At 39.7% G+C, this 20,444-nt stretch overlaps 1 protein-coding gene across 2 annotated transcripts in view; it reads left to right on the top strand.

The window, feature by feature from the left end:
• Positions 1 to 20,069, top strand: part of AGO2 (argonaute RISC catalytic component 2) — a 48,107-nt gene extending 28,038 nt beyond the window's left edge. For both annotated transcript variants that reach the window (XM_027684393.1, XM_027684392.1), the window contains exons 6-19: positions 95 to 229; positions 1,413 to 1,500; positions 2,182 to 2,329; positions 2,512 to 2,631; positions 2,764 to 2,886; positions 3,765 to 3,898; positions 6,147 to 6,331; positions 8,337 to 8,496; positions 10,593 to 10,683; positions 11,785 to 11,979; positions 13,082 to 13,216; positions 13,955 to 14,056; positions 14,433 to 14,632; positions 14,980 to 20,069. In XM_027684393.1, coding sequence (XP_027540194.1) covers positions 95 to 229; positions 1,413 to 1,500; positions 2,182 to 2,329; positions 2,512 to 2,631; positions 2,764 to 2,886; positions 3,765 to 3,898; positions 6,147 to 6,331; positions 8,337 to 8,496; positions 10,593 to 10,683; positions 11,785 to 11,979; positions 13,082 to 13,216; positions 13,955 to 14,056; positions 14,433 to 14,632; positions 14,980 to 15,088 — 1,925 coding nt within the window. In that variant the 3' untranslated portion in view covers positions 15,089 to 20,069. The remainder of the gene's footprint in view (positions 1 to 94; positions 230 to 1,412; positions 1,501 to 2,181; positions 2,330 to 2,511; positions 2,632 to 2,763; positions 2,887 to 3,764; positions 3,899 to 6,146; positions 6,332 to 8,336; positions 8,497 to 10,592; positions 10,684 to 11,784; positions 11,980 to 13,081; positions 13,217 to 13,954; positions 14,057 to 14,432; positions 14,633 to 14,979) is intronic.
• Positions 20,070 to 20,444: the final 375 nt, after the last annotated feature.

The following is a 20,444-nucleotide window of genomic DNA, read 5'->3' as shown; positions in this document are numbered from 1 at the left end:
TGTTCTTTAAAATGTTCTTTAAAATGTTCTTTAAAATGTTCTTTAAACTTTCCTCTGTGTTGTTGCAACACACCATTAATGTTTTTGTCTGCAGTGTCTGCAACTGCATTTTACAAAGCACAGCCAGTGATCGAGTTTGTATGTGAAGTTCTGGACTTCAAAAGTATTGAAGAACAACAAAAACCTCTGACAGATTCCCAAAGGGTAAAGTTTACCAAAGAAATAAAAGGTAATAAATTATATGAAACTGCTTTATTCTGTCTGATGTGTTACCATGACATGTGCAAAATACTTTCTGTATCAGTCACTGTATTTGGAGACAAAAGCTTAATATTTTTCACTTTTGAAACATATCAGTAGTGCCAATCCCAGTTCCATGACAAAGATACTCCAGTTCCTAATCTGGTGATTTCTAAATATTTACAAAGATTGGGATTTCATGTTTTTTGAATTACCCAAACTTAAATTTTTCCAGTTGCTGATGTTGGGATTTTTATATTCCAGTTCCACTCAACAGTACAATTCCAACTCCAGTTACTGATATCAGGATGTTTATATTCCATATTTTACTAATAATTAACAATGTGGTTTTGCATGCTTAGGTGTATTTCATACATACACTCTCCTGGAAGTAAATTATAGTTATTCTGCTGTATAGTGACTGAAGCAAAGAGTCCAGGAGGAAGAAGTCTTACTGGTTTTGTTCACTCAAGGTTTCTCCTGGAAAATGGAAATCCTTCTTCCTGATATTCTTGGCAGAAAGAAAACAAGTTAAAAAAGAAAAACTCCATAAATCTATCCTGCACCTTCCTTTCTTGTTTCTACAAAATGCACACAAAATTATCTTTGCCCAGCTAGAAGTTAGCACGAAAAGTATAAACAAATCCAGAGTTTGTGTTGGTTGTAAATGTTCTGAAAAAATATCAGGCACCGAGTTGCTTCATTTCAGCTCCTGGAGGCTGTTTGGGTGTTTTTTCTTCCCCACTCCTGATTCATTAGGTCAGGGCTGGCTGCAATAGTTGGAGGTCTCACAGACATTGTATGTTTAGACAAAAAATATAAACAAGGTTTTTTGTTTCAAGGAGCTTGTGTGCCCTTTCTGTCCTTTCCCCATCCTGGACTTCCTTGGAGGTACAGAACTGGAGTTCACAGGATGTGCTCAGCGTCATCTGTGAACTCCTGGGGCTTTAGGATTTCATCTTGTTTGTAAAGTTCTGTGTTGAACTTTGTCTGAAGCTCGGGGGCTCTGAATTTTAAGGCTGTAAATTGCTGGTTTTGAGTTCTCTCTGGGATACATTTTGGTGCTAAATAGTGAATGGCTTCACTGCACAGTTTAAGTGATCTTGTGTAGCAGTTTAGGGGCTGACACCTTGATTTTGAAGAGATGGTGATTTGTGTTTTCCGATTTTTAGGTCTAAAGGTGGAGATAACACACTGTGGACAAATGAAAAGGAAGTACAGAGTGTGCAATGTCACCAGACGACCAGCAAGCCACCAAACGTAAAGGATTTTGCTGCTTTTTAAGCATGTTTGGTCTCAAGCTGGAAAAACACCTTGCCTGCATTGCTGACATAGGAAAAGTTACTTGAAAAATGATGCTGTCTTTGGTTGATACCCTTAAAATATACCAGTGTTTTCCCAGCTTTGCTGTTCTTTTTGTTCTGTTTTATACTATAATGAAGGCCATGGCATTTGAACCAATTGCTTCATTTTGAATTTGGGGAGTTTTTTGGTTGGTTGGGTTTTTCTTTTTTCTTCCTTTCTTTTTTGGGTTTCTTCAACATTGGAAGAACAGGGTGTCCTGTTTGTAGCCTGATGTTTCTCGCAACTTTCAAATAGAACAGTAATGCCCGTTGGGATCAGCTTTCTAATCTTGCTTATTGCCAATGTATTTTTCCTCTGGAAAAAAATGTTTCTTTTTAATCACTAACCAGAGGTTTGCAGATAACTTGAATATGGAGCTATTGAATCCCATTTTTAAGGAAGTAATATAAGAAAAAAAACTGAAAGCAGCTTTTTACAAGAAGATAACTGATGGTATCTAAATCTAGTATTTCATTGTTCAGGCTTTGTTTTGTGCTCTTTCAATAAGCTTAACTCATGCCAAGAAATGTATTGAGGAACTGTGGGAAAGTATTTTGCATGAAGTAACAGCTTCTTTTCATATTTGCTTTCCAATAGATTCCCACTTCAGCAGGAGAATGGACAAACAGTTGAATGCACTGTAGCTCAGTATTTCAAGGACAGGCATAAATTAGTTTTACGCTATCCTCACCTTCCATGTTTACAAGTTGGACAGGAGCAGAAACACACGTACCTTCCTCTGGAGGCAAGTAAATTCATGGATAATACTGTATTCTGGGACTGGGGGAAGTGGGTCAGAGGGAAAAAGGTTCAAATGTTGACAAACTGCTTTTTGAGTAGCCAACTTCAGAATTCTGTAGTGCAGCAACGAACCAAAAAACAGTTGCATTTTGATTTTTAATTTCCTTTCTGTGGTGGATATTTTAGGTGTGCAACATAGTGGCAGGACAAAGATGCATAAAGAAACTCACTGACAATCAAACTTCCACTATGATTCGAGCCACTGCCAGATCAGCACCGGACCGTCAAGAGGAGATCAGCAAGTTGGTGAGTGTTGTATCAAACACGAGTGAGATGTTGTGAGGAACTTAATTTTGCCTGCCTTTGGCAGGTACTGAATGTGTTCATGCCCTGCACACAAGTGATGAGCTTGTTTTTCATCAATTCTTTTAATTCCAGATGCGGAGTGCAAGTTTTAACACCGACCCTTATGTTCGGGAATTTGGGATAATGGTCAAAGATGAAATGACGGATGTGACCGGCAGAGTCCTCCAGCCTCCCTCAATCCTCTATGGAGGCAGGGTATGTCCAAGGGCTACTGTACCCAAGGGATACATGCCAGTCTGTGATGGCTTCCAGCACCAGCTGGGATAACTCCTGTAATATGGCTGTTTTAAATTAATTATGTTGGATGTATGGGGTAAAGTTGTCATAGGTGTAATGTTTGGAATTTACATTTAGGTTCTCAAAGTCCTTAAATGTAATGGTTGTGTTGCATCTCCCTCAGTTGCTTCCTTATTTCTGAAAGCAAAGCTGGGTTAAAAATGTGTCTGTGTAAACTCAGAAGGGTGGTTGGGCACTGAACAGGCTCCCCAGGGAAGTGGTCACAGCACCAAACCTGACAGAGTTCAGGAAGTGTTTGGACAATGCTCTCAGTCACATGGTGGGATTCTTGGTCCTGTGCAGGGCCAGGAGTTGGACTTGGATGATCCTTGTGAGTCCCTTCCAGCTCAGGGTATTCCATGCTTCACTATTTACCAGTACTTAGTGATGTGCAAAATATTCATAATACTTAAATTAGGTCCCTCTTGGAAAAGTTCACTGAGCAGTTGTAAAGTGCCACTGTAGAAATGTAGGTTCCCATTAATGTTCCATACCAGGTGAATCTGACTTACTCTCCGTAACTAATTTCAATCTGCTGCTGATTTATGCAGCCAAAGGAAATGATCACCAATAAAAATGAACAATATGGGCTTTATTTTTCACCAGTTAACAAGCTGTCTTGCTACACGGATCGAATGATTGTTAAAAGATAGGATGGATATTTGCACAGGGAAGAGAAAGATCTGAGAGTACAAATCACCTGCCAGGTGGAGGGAACTAGAAACATAACTACTCTTTATTTAGCATAAATCAAGTTTTGCCTTATTATTGTATTTTCTTTTTCCTTGCACTTCCAGAATAAAGCAATTGCTACACCAGTTCAAGGAGTCTGGGACATGAGGAATAAACAATTTCACACTGGGATTGAAATAAAGGTCTGGGCAATCGCGTGCTTTGCTCCCCAGCGCCAGTGCACTGAAGTTCATCTGAAGTAAGTGTGTTTTGTAAGATGGTGATTTTATTAATTATTATGGATGGAAGTGTCATGATTTCACTTACTCATTTAGAATATATATTTTGTTAAATTGTTTAACATATGTTAAAGTACATCTTTAACAGTGCTTTTGAAGTTCTGTCTCTCTTTGGGTGATGCCAGTATGATTTCAATGCCAGCATCAGGAAATCCTGCAAATCAGACTTAACAAAAGCCATTTATGCTCTATGGCAGGTTTCTGACCAGTGATAGGTGTTTGTCAAGAGTGAAAGCTAACATGTATGTTCTGTTGGTTCTATTCCTGGTTGGAATAGCTTTATTTGTGCAGACCTTATGTAAAAGGAAAATTAAAAAGCAATCCAACTTTTGTCTAAAACTTTTTCCCCTTTAGAGTTCCTGGATTGTGCAAGTTGCTGTATTTGCCAGATGAGTAGGACTAGTTGTTTTGTTGACTTTGAGCATTTATATGAAACTTTCAGATTTGGTTTCTTTATCTTTGGATGGAATATGATAGTTGAAAGAGTGTTGTTAAAAGTGACATCTACCATCTTGGATCAGGGAAGGTGTGCAGGCGTGGGTGGATGCCTGGTTCCTTCTTTCACACACAGCTGCTTTCCCTTTGTGCATGGACAAGTGCTGCTTTTGGAGCTGCCCTGGCGGGTGACTCACCTTCTTTTTGTGAGGTGAATGCAGGGCAGTGGCTGCTCATACCAGTGGTATTGCCATAGCAGGGTTCCTTCAGATGATTTGCCAAATAGCTTGGGAATTTTTCCCTGACAAGTGATGAGCAAAGGGTGGGAATCTTACTTTTTACCGCCCATTGTGTAAGGGAGGAACTTGTTCTCTCCAGACAGAAGGTAGGAACGAGGCTGCCATGGAATTTTCCCTTCCATGCTGTTTCTTCCAGTGGAAATGCTGCATAAGTGAAGTGATTCAGTTTTGAGAAATAGGCAGAATTCTTCAACGTAGTGAACCAAAATGAAATTATTTGATGGCTTAGATGGAGATGGTCCTTACCAGGAGAGGACATTTCTCCATGCAAGGAATATGGCTGTGTCCAGTTCCATCTTGTGGGCTCTTGTTACAACTTATTGAGAAAGTTGGAACTCAAATGCTGTAGATATGTCAGAGTAAACCCTCGAATTCCCTAAGAGTCTTCCTAATCATCCTGCTTTACCTCTTGGGAACAGGCAGAAAAGAAAACCTTAGACACCTTACTTCCAGATGGACTTCTAGAACAGCTCAGGTTTTGAGCCATGAGACTTGAATGTTAAAACCACAGAATGATTTGAGTTGGAAGGGAGAGTAAACCTCTTCTTGTTCCACCCCCTTGCCACTGGCAGGGACACCTTCCACTAGACCAGGTTGCTCCAAGCCCCATCCAACCTGGCCTTTAACACTTCCAGGGACAGGGAGATGTTCTGCCACTGACTCTGCTATAGTGGTGAGTGTCTGTTTTTCCAGGGGAAATACTTAACGTGCCCGTTTTCTGCCAGGAGCCCCAGGCTGCAGGGCTGGAGCTCACACACTGTTATGATTCATGCAAGTTAACAAAGGGTTTGGAAGAAACTAAATCTTCACACCCTCTCAGTGGGTGGCACCTTGGCACCCTTTGGTGAAGCAATTTAGACACCTGTGGGGGCACCCACTCCAACATAAAGGGGGCTTTTATCAGTGAGCTAAAAAGGCTTCACTGGTGGAAGCCTCTGAAAAACTTGGATTGTCCCTATTTCTGACCATCTACTTATATTTGCACTGTCCTTGGAGAAGGTTTGTCTTCACCTCCAGGATACACCTTTTCTCTGGTATCTAGCAAGTTTTCCTTGTGCTTTATTATTGATGTTAGATCAATTCACTGAGACAGTTGCTGGTAACTTCTGTTGGTTGTTTTCCTCACTAAGAAGAAGAAGAAGGAAGTCCAGCCCTTTCTGTAGTTTAGTACCACTAAAGGTGGAGCGGGCTATCCAAAATGTCATTGTTGCAGTGTTTTTGAAAAAGAGTAGCTTATACTGTATCTCCTGTAGAAAGATGAAATCAGGTGGAATTTGCTTTGGAAATGATGTTTTTATTAATGGTGCTATTTATGCAGCGTATTTCCTGTTTTTCCTTCCATGACTACATAGACGATTAAAGATACACTTGGGATAAATTTTCAGGTTTTTGGACTGTTCCGTTAAAAATAAGAACAAAAATCGAGATGAGTTTTGCTACCTGAGAATCTGATGTATTTATTTACATCCTTCAGGTCCTTTACAGAACAACTGAGGAAGATTTCCAGGGATGCTGGAATGCCAATCCAGGGGCAGCCGTGCTTCTGTAAATACGCGCAGGGAGCCGACAGCGTGGAGCCCATGTTCAGACACCTCAAGAACACTTACACTGGGCTGCAGCTTGTCGTGGTGATTCTGCCAGGAAAAACACCAGTCTATGGTCAGTAAGTGGAAATTGTGTGTTTCAGTCACAACTTCATGTGGTTTTTGGGAATAAACCAAATGAGAGAGGTTTAATGCTGGTTTAACTATATAAATTCCATTTAGGGAACGGGCTGTAAATTACTTTTATTATACTTCTTGTGCTGCATGATGTTTCATATTAAGGCTTAATTATTTAAATTATTTTTTCTGTGCTTTTAATTTGTTTTTCCACATTCTTCCTGCTGGTTGCATTTGAGATGTAGGTTGTGAGTGAGAAAGCTAAACCAGACCTTTGGTGAGATTGATGAAATTGGTACACAGTGGGTTAAAATATTCTTAATGTAACCTGTGTGCTGAAGATTCCAAGTGATTGAAGAAGTAATGACCTCAAGAACCGTGTAGCTTTTAGAACATCTTTGCTTACTCACGCTATCACCCTTTGGCAAAAAATCACAGAAGATGCTGAGTTGGAAGGGATCCACAAGGATCATTGAGTCCAACTCTTAGCCCTGCACTGGACCAGCCCCAAGAGTCAAACCATGTGCCTGAGAGCATCGTCCAAACACATTTGAACTCAAAATGGTTGAGTGAAGGAGAAGATTTCTGTCTGGTTTTCTTATTATTTCAGTTTTTTAACTCTGGTTGCGAGGGTGCAGATGCGTGCAAAGTGAAAGCTCGACCAGCTAAACTGTTTTTTGGAAACAGAGGGACAGTCAGTGCATTTTGCATAGCACACACACACAGGTTTTAATGTTTTAGAGAAATCATGCATTTTGGTTTGAACCAGCTCTTCCTAAAGGCAAGACTGCTTGTTTTTCTATCCCCTTTTCACTTACCTTGCCTTGTTGGAGCAGCACCCACTATTTTTCTTCTCTGGCTTCATGGACTCTCTTCTCTAATGGCTCAGATCTACCAAGCAGCTGCAGATTTGTTTTATCCCCTCCCTCAACCTCACCAATTTAACATAACACAAAATAATTTTCTAAACTTAAGATTATCTCATACAAGATGAAAGGAGAGATTAAACAAGGAACCTTAAGGAAATAGTACCTTGTTTTCCCCTTGAATTCAGCCTTGCAAAGGAAGTGGCTCATCTCTAATCTGTTCAATAGAAATTCAGTGCAAAATGGCATTTTCACTTTTCCTGCTTGGCATTAAAAGGGAACTCTTTCCTTTACTTAACCACTGAGAGGATGTGGTACCGTTCTCATCTGCTTTCCTTGTCATTATCTTTAATTGCAGTTATTTCTGCCCCCTCTAATCATCTCTCCTTATTTTCTCCCTGCACTCTTCCCTGCCCTGCACTTCCTATGCCCACAGCCTTGTCTTTTCTCCTCTTCCCACCCTGCTCTTTTCCTCTCCTGTTACCAGAGTGGGGAGTTGCATCCTCTCTGAGCCAGTCTGGGACCCTAAATTTCCTCCCTGAGTGTAAGAGTACGGCTCTCAAAGCCTTTAAGTCTTAGTTTTGTTGTTAACGATAGGATTTGTTTTAACCTTTGAAACTGTACAGTACTTCATGAGTTTTTTTGAGTTTTTATGGGCCATCCTTTGCTGAACTGGCCACTTTCTATGCAAGTGATAAACTTGCAGTGATGAACTGATAAACTGGTTGGCTGAATGTTACTCAGCACATTACTGTTAGGTTTGTGTTACTAGTCCAGTGTTTAATAATGAAACAACCGCTCATCATCCTGATATTACCCACATCATTAACTAAAGGTGATGATATAACACTATAATTCTAAAATAACAATTAAAAAAAAATCTTAGTTAATATATAAGCCAACAGTGCCTTTAGTTATTATATTTAGTCACTGGGAAGGTGGAACAGTGCAGGACTGGGGGGAGGTTCATTGGAGGCTGCGTTGGGTTTTGGGGTTAGGTTTTGCCTTGTTCCTTTAAGCGTGATGACCACTTTGCTACAACTCTAGGTTAAGTTAATTGGCACTGAATTCACGTCTCCTGCGTGGTTTGATTTGCAATTTGCCAATGTTTTCTGTTTGTTTTTTCCTGTTCTGCAGCGGAGGTGAAGCGCGTTGGCGACACCGTGCTGGGAATGGCCACACAGTGTGTTCAGATGAAAAACGTCCAGAGAACAACACCACAAACCCTGTCTAACCTTTGCTTAAAAATAAATGTCAAATTAGGAGGCGTAAATAACATTCTGCTGCCACAGGGAAGGTAAGTCATCTTTCAAAAAGGAAGAGGGGGTTGTATTGTAAAGCGAACGTGCGTCATACTGAGATAACTGGGTGCTTTTATCTGCAGTCGTAGCCCTGTAGCTTAAGAGACTCTTCAGACAAACTCTCTTTTGGCTTCTCATAAGTAGTCCTGCAAAAGTTAGGTTCCCCAGACTGGAGAGGAATACTTGTTTCTGTTGGAATTTATAATAAAAATATTGTTATCACGATCTGACCATTGAAGAGCACAACTTCCACTTGAATGAGAAATCTGTAATATTCTGCTTGCCTTGAGTTTTCAGAAAGAAGCAGAGACCCTCTAGAAGAGTAGTGCCTTTTCCTTGATAGTTTAATTGTGGTCAAAATTCTTCATTTTGTTGTATGTCTTAACTTACACAGTCATTTAAAGAACCAAAAGCTGGGAGCAGAAAACTCAATTGGTTTCTAGGTCCAGTTTAACTTGCAATTTCTTACTTGTGTTACATTGATAAGGTTTGATTATACTGTGACTATAATTCAGTGAAGTTATCTTGCTGCTACTGAATTCTGTATCTGATGTGTCCCTGAAGTCCTGTGTGTAGTTGAGAGGGAGTGAAACAAATGCTGCTTGTCAAAAAAAGAGAGACCCTGCCTTTTACATCTTAAAACAAACATTCTCAAATTGAAACTTTTCACCATTTTTATTAAAAAATCAGTGACAAGAAATTCTAATGGAAGAATGGACAAAATACAGCTTGTTTTTTCTTACCTGTGCAGGATAGAGAAGCCTAATGTAAAGATACATAAAGTTACTTCAATCAAAATGAACAACTGTGTCTCTACATCAGTAAAAAGAGGGCATTTTTACAATCATTATATTTCCAAGTTGCAGAGAGAGCTCAGGGAATTACCTGCTACATCATTCTTGGGAGCCTGGTTCAGAGAAATCAACATTCTGTTCTGCACTGATAAGCAAATTTTCACTTAAGCGTATTTAGGCTGGTCAGGAGGCACCTGCTCAAAAGTAATCCAACAAGTACTTAGGGAAGAAGAAAAAGCACACATTATCAAAGGGGTGTATATCTGTGTATCTTGTTAAATTCTGTGTATTGAACTCAACAGACTCATCCTGGGTTTGTTGGAGCCTCCTGCTAAAGCACCTGAAATCATCGCACTGCAGAGTGTGTGATTCAGAAAGGCACAGTGGTGGAGGGTTTGTTGGGTTTTGGGTTTATTTTTTGTGAAAACGGAGTTAAGTAAAGGGGAAAAATGGCACAATTACACACAAGGCCTTGGCATTCTGTAAAAAAACAGGTTTTGGGTATTGAAAACAGAACTCGCTAATTATTATTTTCTGTTGGCTGAGGAAATGGGAATAGAACTGGCATTGCATGTTACATTGTTATAATTACCTTCCCATTTCTTTTAGAGAAGGTCTGCAAACAGCTTAATTTATCTCCATAACCATTTAACCACTCCCCTACACACCCACATACACACAAAAAAATTCTGGTGATGGCTTAAGATTATTCCTTAATAAAACAACTTTAAAGAGACAGAGTTGAAGCATAAAACTTGCATTGTAATGTTGTGGTGTTCTGCTCTTGTTGCAGTGGATTAATAACTTAAAGGTTTGTTTAAAGCTTTGAAGCATACTTTTTAAAAAATCTACTTTTAAAATAATAATTTTAGTAGCTACAATTTTTGTACTTCTTCACCAACACAGAAAAAATATTTTTATTCATAGCATCTTTTATATTTCACAGTCCTTTAATTTTCTCAGATGCCAGTTGATGCTAAGAGATCAACTTTTATTCTTTTCCATGGTCTGATTAATAAAGGCTCCAATTCTCCAAGTTAAAAAAAAGATACATTTTTAAAGTAATTTGTAATTAAGAGTAGCAATTAGCTGTGCTTTAAAAATCTGCCCAAGTATTTAGTATGAGAACCTTAATCAGGATTTCTAATCACTGCCACAGGACAAGTGATCAAGTCTGCTCAAGTGCCAGTTGTTGAGGAATTCACTGCAGGAGTACAGAGCGCTGTTTATTGGAGTTTTAATGTGCTTTATTAAGTAGAAATCTTGCTGCTTTTACAAATTTCCTCTCTCTTTGCCAGACCCCCAGTATTCCAGCAGCCTGTCATATTCCTTGGTGCAGACGTAACTCACCCACCAGCTGGAGATGGGAAAAAGCCTTCCATTGCTGCAGTGAGTGAATTGTGTCCTGATCTTTAACCCCAGCTCTCTCCTGCTGCTCAGCTCTAATTCAGTTTATTGCTTTCAGTTCATTTGTGGTCCATTGCTTCTGATTGCCTAATTATAGTATTATAAATTATTTTTCTGCAGGAATCTAATGAAACTTCAGAGAGCTTGCTCTGCTGCTAATTACTTAAATGGGTGTATTAGCTTGTAAAATGCCTGAGCTGCTCTTGCACAGAGGAGCTTTCCTGGGAGCTGATATTTATCAGCAGCCTGTAATGAGCTGGTGCATGTTTAAATCTGCTTCTTCAGCAGTAAGAAATGTTAAGAATTTCTTCACTGCTGATAGGGAACTAGGCTGGCTCACTTGTGGTTTTTGGGGGCTCAGGCTTCCTGACAACACAGAATGTGCAGTGATCTTTTGGAAATGTGCTCTTGAATATAGGACACTGTCAAACACCTGTAATGGCTGCTCTGGATTATTTAATAATGAAGATCTTCGATGGTATGTGCAGTATCATAGCCTGTAGTGCTAAGTAAACAAATACCTGTTTTAGAAAGTTATTACACCTGTGTGTCCAGGGAAAACCAGGTTGAGATGTGGTTGGTTCTGACTCCTTAAATATGGAATTTGGACTTTATTTTCTGTTTATTTTTAAATCTTGTGCCACTGAATGCTGGTGTTTCATAAACATAAATCCATTCCCTTGGTGTGGATATTTCTGTAGTGCCTCAGTGTTTCAGTTTGATGGACTTATCCCCAGTGTCCCAAAAAGGGACTTGGTCTTCCAGAGTTCAAATTCCTGTTCTGCAGTCTGAACTAAATCAATGGTTTCATGATATCAGGTCTCCAAATTGTATTTGATTTTTTTTTTAAGTGTATGTAGGTGCAAATGGGAAGTTAGTCTTCTAGATTTAAAATAAGTTTTTCCCTTTCAGCAGGGTGTGTTGCCACAGGCAGGCAAAACTCCAAAGTCTTTCCAAGCCCATTTTAGTTTCAGCTCCATCTTTGCCAGGTCAACCACTTAGTTTGCAAGACAGTGCAGTTTTCTTGTGAAATCCCTTTATTAAAGTGCTTTTTGGTTCGAGACTAAGCATTTTTTTCCCCAGGTTGTGGGAAGCATGGACGCTCATCCCAACCGATACTGTGCCACCGTTCGGGTCCAGCAGCACCGCCAGGAAATCATCCAGGATTTGGCTGCCATGGTCAGGGAGCTGCTCATCCAGTTCTACAAATCAACGAGATTCAAACCAACTCGCATCATCTTCTACAGGGACGGTGTTTCGGAGGGGCAGTTTCAACAGGTGATGTTTTTCTTTTTGAAATGTAGTTTACTGGTAGTAATGTGGTTTTATGTGATTTGAGTTATGCAAAAAAACCCCACATCCTCAGCAAATCTTCCCTCGGCAGATTTGTTGGGTTCTAACCAAGCAGGGCAGGAGAAGTGTTTCCATATTTTTCATGTGGTTTTTAAAATACTTTTCCCCTTTAAAATAATTCCCTTTACAAATAATAGATTATGAAGTATAGCTTTTAGCATTCAAGTTATGTTCCACATCTGTGACCTGTATCACATAGAATGTGGGCAGTAAAGAAAAATTAAGTGTAAACTAATGTTCCTACTTTTTAAATCAGGATTAATAAGTAGTGTATTTTCACACTGCCACTTTTAATTAATTCCTGATAAAACTCATCAGATACTTTGTTGTATTTATTTTGTTTACTTGCAAAGACCATATTTTATGAAATATTTTTCTATATATTTTAAAGATATTTACATACACTTTCTTTTCCAGTATTTGTATGTAAATTAAAACATACAGAATTTAGTCAACTTCTCAAAATCCAAGGAGAAGGGAGTAAAGGTCACTTAGTAAACTTGAATTGATAAAATAATCTTTGTGTGAAATTTTTTTTTTCGATTACCACTGGTTTTCACTGAATTTTTAATGTATAATTAACCTAAAAGTGGTTTATTCCACTTTCCTTATTGATGGCTGTAGTCCTGCATGAGACTTCACAAAGCTGGGAAAGAGCAGCTGAGCAATTCTGGATTTTATCCCTTGTACTAGTCTGAAAAATAATTAGTTTGCTGTATATTCAACAGCCTAATTAAATGTTCATTTGTATTTGGCAGTTAAAAAGATTTTGACATGCAGTGTATTAGTCCGAGCCTAATGCTTGGAGCTGAACAAATATGGAAGCAGCTCTCGTCTGGCTCAGGAAACTGGTGACCTAATTTGTTCTCATTAAGGGAAAAAATTAAGGTTTGATCCTGAATGCTTTGACATCTCATTACTCTGAGTGACAGTGCAAGAAGGAACATGATAAATAATCTGTAGATAAATAAATCTGCGGGATTGCAGTGGTTCATATTTGTCACACCTCTCTGTGTTTGTGGTTCAGGTGCTGCACCACGAGCTGCTGGCCATCAGAGAGGCTTGCATTAAACTAGAGAAGGATTATCAGCCTGGAATCACATTTATAGTTGTGCAGAAAAGGCATCACACCAGGCTCTTCTGCACGGATAAAAACGAACGGGTATGTTCTGATTGTGACCAGCACGTGTCCAGCAGGCAGCCAAGGCACCTGTTGCTGCTGATTTTTGGGACTTTTCTGTGTGTAGAGGAGACTCCCCAAGCCCAGGATGGAGTTACTGCTGAGAATGGAGAGTTCCTAATGGCAAATCTCTGCTCACAGATATGGCTCTTCATGTTCTCTTTCCTTCTGTCAGGCTTCTCTGTGGGAGCACTTGAAACCCACTAGGTTTGAAGGCAATAATTATTAACTTCTTATGCTGACATGAAGGTGGTTGTTATATTAATAAATGCTGTGATCACAGTTGTTAAATTGTTTGAAAGTAAAGAGTATTTCTTTAGTTCTGCTTTGAAGACTTTTTCAGGGAAGAGGCAGCCTGTCTGACAACTGAGGATTGTCCCCTCTCAGGTATAAACAGGAAAAGTTATAGAGGAATAACCTGTCCTGGTGTGGGAAGGTGAAAAGAATTTGACAAATTAGTTGCAGAAGCTCCTTTTGACATTATTCAGAAAAACTGATCTTTTTAGATAATATCTAAGAAGGTTTGCAGCTTGTCTCTTTTTTTTCCTCCATAGTAGAGACACTGCAGATTTTCACTTGAACAAAATTTCAGTTTTGCTTATTCTTCCTTCACTTTCTGCTTTTTATGGATCTTCTTCTTGTGTTTTTTCCTTGCTATAGAGCTGAAAAGGAAAAAAAAAATCTTTGTGTGCCTTACTGTCTGCATTTTCTGTTCCACAGGTTGGAAAGAGTGGAAACATTCCAGCTGGTACCACAGTGGACACAAAAATCACCCACCCATCAGAGTTTGACTTTTACCTGTGTAGTCATGCTGGGATTCAGGTAAGGCATTTTGTGTGGGATGGTAACTTTTCAGCTGTTAAAGCACCTTTAGGCAAAATGTTATCTGATGGCTTTTTGTCAGACGTAAGTTTGTCGAGATGAAAGTGCATTTCAATACGACCATTTAATTTCAGTAACAGGGATGAAATTCTAGAAAACACAATCCTATCAAAAAGGAGAAAGGGATTAGTGAGATGGGGAGCAAGGAAGGAGGTTGTTTGCCTTTCCTTTTAAAGGAAAAATTTGCTGAAATGTGTAGAACTGTTCCATGTGATTTTTAAGGAAGCGGCCGTTCCGCTGCAGTTCACCTGCAGGGGTGGAAATTTAAGGAGATGTTTTTGAAAAGCTGATGTCCCTGTGTGTCCTGTGCCCCCAGGGAACAAGCAGACCCTCTCATTACCATGTCCTGTGGGATGACAATCGTTTCTCCTCGGATGAGCTGCAGATCCTCACCTATCAGCTGTGTCACACGTACGTCCGCTGCACCCGCTCCGTGTCCATCCCTGCACCAGCGTATTACGCTCACCTGGTTGCCTTCAGAGCCAGGTACCATCTGGTGGATAAAGAGCACGACAGGTGAGTCCAGAGTTTTGGAATTCTTACAGAATTTGAAAGGAAGCAGGAAGGCAATGGGCTTGCTAAGTCTGTAATCAATGGTGTCCTCAGCAGTTTGAGGGGAAATTTTACTGTTACCACTGAACTGCACTGCCGAAAAAAGGCAGATTTACCTGCATGTGCTGTTTTCTGTTTCCCAACTTCAGTGGTGCTTTAAGGGTGATTAACTTTTGACCATTCTGTTCAAAAGAAACAAACGATACAAAAAACATCTGCAAGGAGAGGCAGATTAAACAGGGTTTCTCTTCCCCTCTCCCTCCTCCCCCAACCTGTTGTGTTTTGTTTTTCCCCCCTCCCTTCTCTTGCAGTGCTGAAGGAAGCCACACTTCTGGTCAGAGCAATGGCAGAGACCACCAAGCACTTGCCAAGGCAGTTCAAGTTCACCAGGACACGCTGCGCACGATGTACTTTGCTTGACATGTTTTAATGTTTAGCGACTCCGTACGAGACAGAGTTGGATTCACACGAGACCAGCTGCACTTAGACCAACCCCAGCTCCAGGGGCAGCCAGCAATGAGTGACACATCTTAATTCCTTTCTTTCCCGTTTTGCAAGGAAGCCTTCCGTCCAGAATTTCAGACTTGATTACTAACTGCATTCTTGTACCAAACCCCACTATTGTTGGAAATGTGGTTTGCCAAAAAAATCTCTAAGCTGCTTGGTATAAAACAGACCCATTTTATAATTAAATCAAGAGCTGCAATCTCAGGGCTTAGGGAAGGAAAAAACAAACAAACAAACAAAAAACCAACAACCCAACCCACAAAACTCCTCATTCAGTTCGCTGTTCATTGAGTTGCTTTTAATAATTTGGAAAGATCTAATTCATACTAAGGTTTGATGAGCTAAAATGCTGTGAATTAGCTTTTAATGCAAAGCAAAGCATTTTTTTACTATTTATGAAGCCTTGATTATTCTAGATGAATTTACAAAATTTTTATTTTCAAAATAAGAGAGTGACAAAATCCTGGTTTTCAACTGTCTTATAAAGATTATTCTCAGATTATTCTCTGTGTGTCTAAGGGCAAATGTATTTTCTGAAGCTTGTTCTTGAATGTTTTTTATTGTGCTGCATTTGAAAATGTTTTTCATAGGCTAAAGATAAATTTAAAAAAAAAAAGGAATGAACTTGTACCTAAGCTTTTAATAGCTCCAGTTAGATTGGCAAAAGAAAATGTGCCATTTAAAAAACTTGTAAAGATTTTTTTAAAAATCATACTGACAGCTAACTTTAGGATTTGTCATACAGGACTGTGACACTTACTTTCCAAAGTCTATAAAGAATACGGGTCTGTGGTGATAAATACAGTACAATCCTTTTTCACTGTAGTTTGAGTTAATGTAAATTTTATATATGTTTCACAGTATTAATGTGATAGACTAGATGCTATTATTTATTTTTATTTACTAAGGAGTGCTCATTATACTTCTGTTAACATATCAAGAATGCTTTGAACTTAGAAAGTGAAAACCTTCTCGTGGGGACATTTACTCTTCAAATGCAAAAATATGCAATCAAGGTGGTGAGAGCTCAGAGATACAAACAGTGTCTGTTGTAGCTTGGGATTTGCAGAAAGGCTTTTCAACCGTGCACACAACACAGCAGGTTTTACCTCTGCGGTTCAGAGACGCACACGAGACCAACACCCTCCGTTCATTCAAGCACAAAACAATTGTATTTTATTTATATGTTGAAGATTGGTGAAGCAGGAGCTCCAGTAGGGAAGAGCGGCTCGCTGCAGGTTAGACAGAAGTCAGAGAATCTATGCAGTAAAGATAAATCAGAGGAAAACTGAAGTTTACTTAGGGAGGGAGGTGAAACTCTCTTCATTATGCATGAGGTCCATAGGAAATGTGAGAGTTTTGCCATTCTCTGAGGAGAAGCATTAATTACAACTGATAATTTCTAGACAGACGCTTCTGTTAGTTTGCACACTGGATTCATAAAAACCATAACACACATGTAAACCATTGCACTAATTACAATGCCACAGGCAGGTTTAGGAGAAAATGGAAAAAGCCCAGAAAACTTGTTTTTGCTGACTTGATCTTGTTTGTTTTGCCATAGAAAAACTGAAATAACGTGCTAAAGAGGCAGGTTTGAAAATTTTCATTCTCTTCCACTGATGGATTTTGCTTTTTTTCCCTTTTCTCTGAGCAGCTGCTCAGTCTCGTTTGGATACTTTTACCTCTGGCCACTGGGACGGGCGAGTAGCTTTAACCCACACAGTGCTCTGGGCCATGGAGCAGATCCACTGCAACCAGTTGTTGTTGGATAAGCTAGAAAATGCCCAACCTTTGCTGCATAAAGACTTTTAGGTACATAATTTTGTGCAAGTTCAGATCTTCACCTTGTAGCAGTTGTGTTGGTTGTTGGTGTTTTTTGAGTGAGATGTAAAAACTATTAATGGAATCATTGTGTTTGTATTATTCTAATTTGGTGATTAGGCTGCTGGGGCAGAGTGTCTTCTTGGTCATAGTTATATAAATGCAGATTTAAGCAAATCTTAAGCCAAGCTTAGGTAGCACTGTCTGTCTTGCTGTGTCCCAGCCAGGTTATACCTACCTCCCCCCAAGCACCCCTAAACTGCAGAACCTTCCCATGGTGGGTGTGTTGCACTTCCCTGTCTTTCCTTGAGAGGTTTCCTATTTCAGTGAAGATTTTAATTTGGCAAGAGTTTCTATATAAGAATTATTTTTTTATATGAATTGTTCTTAACACATAGGAAAAAGACCATCTGTTTTAAGATACCATTTAGTTTATCTTGCTGTTATGCAGAGACCTCTTGGATGTGAAATTCATCCCCCTCTTTCCATGCAGATCTGGGATAAATGACTTGTACAGGTGGTCAGATGGGGCAAGGAGGGCAGGATCTGTCTTGACTTCAAATCTCATTTCTGAAGCAGACTGTGGGACTTCACTGCATCCTATTTAGGATGTTTTCTTTGTGAGAAAAGGTGTTTTAGGCAGGCCCTTAATCTGAGAGTAGCTGTCATCCGTGTATCTTCTTGGAATTAGCAGAAATTTTGTGTAGCTTTCCTTCCCTGAGTATGAAGAACTTGGGATGGTTATGTGCATTTCAGGACATTTTTACCCTTTATAGATCTTTCTAAGCCTCTAATACTGCTAATTCTTTATGCCTTGATGTCTCCCTCCTTTCCCCTCCCACCAGTGATGAATTTCTGAATAATTTAAAGCATTTTTCTGAAAAACACTGATGAAGTATATACTTTGAAAAGTACAGCATGCTGGCAGTCCAGCAGCTCTCTTTCTGGGATTATTCTTAATATAAATTACGTATTCAGGAATGTCTCCTGTGAAAAAACCCCACCTTGAACACCTACAATCCTACTATTTTGTTTTCCTTACCTCCCACGTGTCTGGTGTAGAACAGCAACATCTCAGGTCAACACAAAGGTGAAGAAGTCTCAGTGTCACCCAGGTTCCTGTAGCAGTCCCAGTTGAGGTCACAGCTGTAATCACTGTGCAGCTCAGGGCAGCAATAACCAAACGTGTCACCCCCGGGCACTTGGGGTATTTTCCAGTCGTGTGACTCCCACTGCACAACCCCCCAAAAACCAGCATTAGCAAGGACAAAATGCTCCCCTTGGGAGGTAAAAAGTACTATCAGCAGATGTAAAACACATAAAAGTTCTCTTTTTTTTTTTTTTCCCCCTAATGTGCGAAAACTGATGCAATAACAAGGTTTGCCTGGTGGTGGAAATTTCTGCTCCAGGGGCTGAATAGGATAATGTGTCCAATTCCATCTGTTCTAGCACCCAGGAAACAGCTGAGTTGATCCTTAGGAGAAAATGTCCTGCTGGGAAATGCTGGAAGTAGGTGGATTTGTCTCTGCCTTTCTGTGAGTTTGCATTTCAGACAGCCCCTATGCAATGTAACCCCTCAGTGTGTGTGTGCACTGACGGACCGAGGGAGATCCCTTGTTTTATCAGAGCTCCTTATTTTGGCTTGGCTTGGTTTGGAATATTTGACTTTGTGAATCACAATCAATGATCTTCCGTGTCCCAGGAGCTTTGGCACATTAATCCCCTCGTTTCTAGATCTGTCAGGTTCGGCTGAGTTTGCTGTTTGTTGTTAGGGAAAGATCTTCTGTCTTAATCTGCCGGGGCCAACATGGAAAATTTAAGGAAACTGATGTTTAAAACAAGAAATCCATAGTAAATACTTTTGAAATCCGTAACAAATACCTTTGATCTCCTTTCAGGCCCCCAGGCAGCGTTCCCTGATTGTAAAAGCAAAAAGGTTGTGAAGGTTTAGCTTTAATTCTGCCTCTGTCAATAACTCCTGCAGCCTTCGTCCATTTGAACAGAGTCTTGTTCTTGTTGGAATATTTTTATAACATGAGATATTTCCACAAGGGTTTTAAAATTTAAACTCTAGGTGTGAGGAGTTTGGAGTTTTGTGTGCCCAAGTTATTTTCTGAAAAGACTGAAGTTTCTAAGATGCTTCTAAGGTTTTTTTGTACATATGCCCAAAGGCTTTTGATGAAGTTGAAGGTTTTGGTCTGAGGGCTTTTTGATTGCTGCCAGCGCTCTTTGCTTTGCTGCAGCAGCTGATCCCTCAAACACAGGCTCACCTGTGTCTCACCTGTAGGAACTCCCATTTTCCTCATGCCCATAAATCCAAAATTTAACTGAGAGCAAGGCCTATGTTAACACCCCCCAGCCAAATTCAGTGGATTGTTGTAGGGATTTTAGTGGACTTGCAGATTGTTTCTTTTTGAGGAAAATCTTGATCTTTGGGAGAGAGGACAGGTTGGTTCTGCAGGTTCTGCTTATTCAGGACTGCATGTGCTGGGAATGCAAGACTGGGACCTTGGGAGATCAGATGGACATACTTGCTCTGGACTCAGTCAAATAAGCATCTCTGGTGGCATAAATAACCATTAGGGACTTTTTTTTTTTAGGACATCTTTTACACATTAAATAAATGAATGTAAGAAGAGTTCTCAGTATTTTTCACACTCGAGACCAGTGTAATTAAAATCACTTGTTTTCCTGTTTGTTTTTTTTTTTTAGTGTTCTTCTGCCATAGCATCTCTCTTTGTGTATGAGTCCTGCCAGTGTGGCTTTCCCCATTCCTAATGCAGGGCAGTCCTTTGTTTTTTACTTTTATATCCATTTGGTAACATGCTTCTTCATGCACACATGCCATCTTTTCTAAGGAAAACTTCAAGTAGAAGGTAATTGCACTGATTTGTTTTTTTTTTCAAACTCTCTTTTTACTGTAAGACTTCTTTGTGTTCTTTGGGGTTTTTTTGCATCTGCTGTAGCTGTTTAAAAATACTGTAAATAGTGCTCTTACAGCAAATACTGAAATGCTGGGGATACCATTCCTGGTTCTATTTTCCAGAATACTGCCATATTTTACAGTGTCGAGTGTTGTTGTACTTTGTTTGCATTATGGTATCAATTCAAGAAGGGCACAGTTGCTTTATTACAGTGGAAGTATTTGGGGTTTGCCTGAATTTATAAAACATTTCTTCCTTCTCTCCTCTGTGCACGTTTCTCCCGCACCACAGAGATGCAGTTTTTAAGCTCTCCATGTGCTCGCTGCCTGTGCAACATTCCAATGCCAATTTTGGTGTCAGTGAGATGACTAAAAGCATTAATGCAATATCTGGATTATCAGTTGTAGCTGTCACAGGTTTTTCTTGCTTATTCCAGCATCTGATCCTTGTGTCGTAGAAGCAGAACCACTGTATGTGGCAGAATTAGTGGAATAACAGGAATTTGGGATCCAAGTTACAGT

This window comes from Neopelma chrysocephalum, unplaced genomic scaffold (genome assembly GCF_003984885.1).
Source record: "Neopelma chrysocephalum unplaced genomic scaffold, ASM398488v2 Primary Assembly neopelma1_66, whole genome shotgun sequence".
Lineage (NCBI taxonomy): Eukaryota > Metazoa > Chordata > Aves > Passeriformes > Pipridae > Neopelma > Neopelma chrysocephalum.
This window is presented reverse-complemented; position numbering and strand designations above follow the sequence as displayed.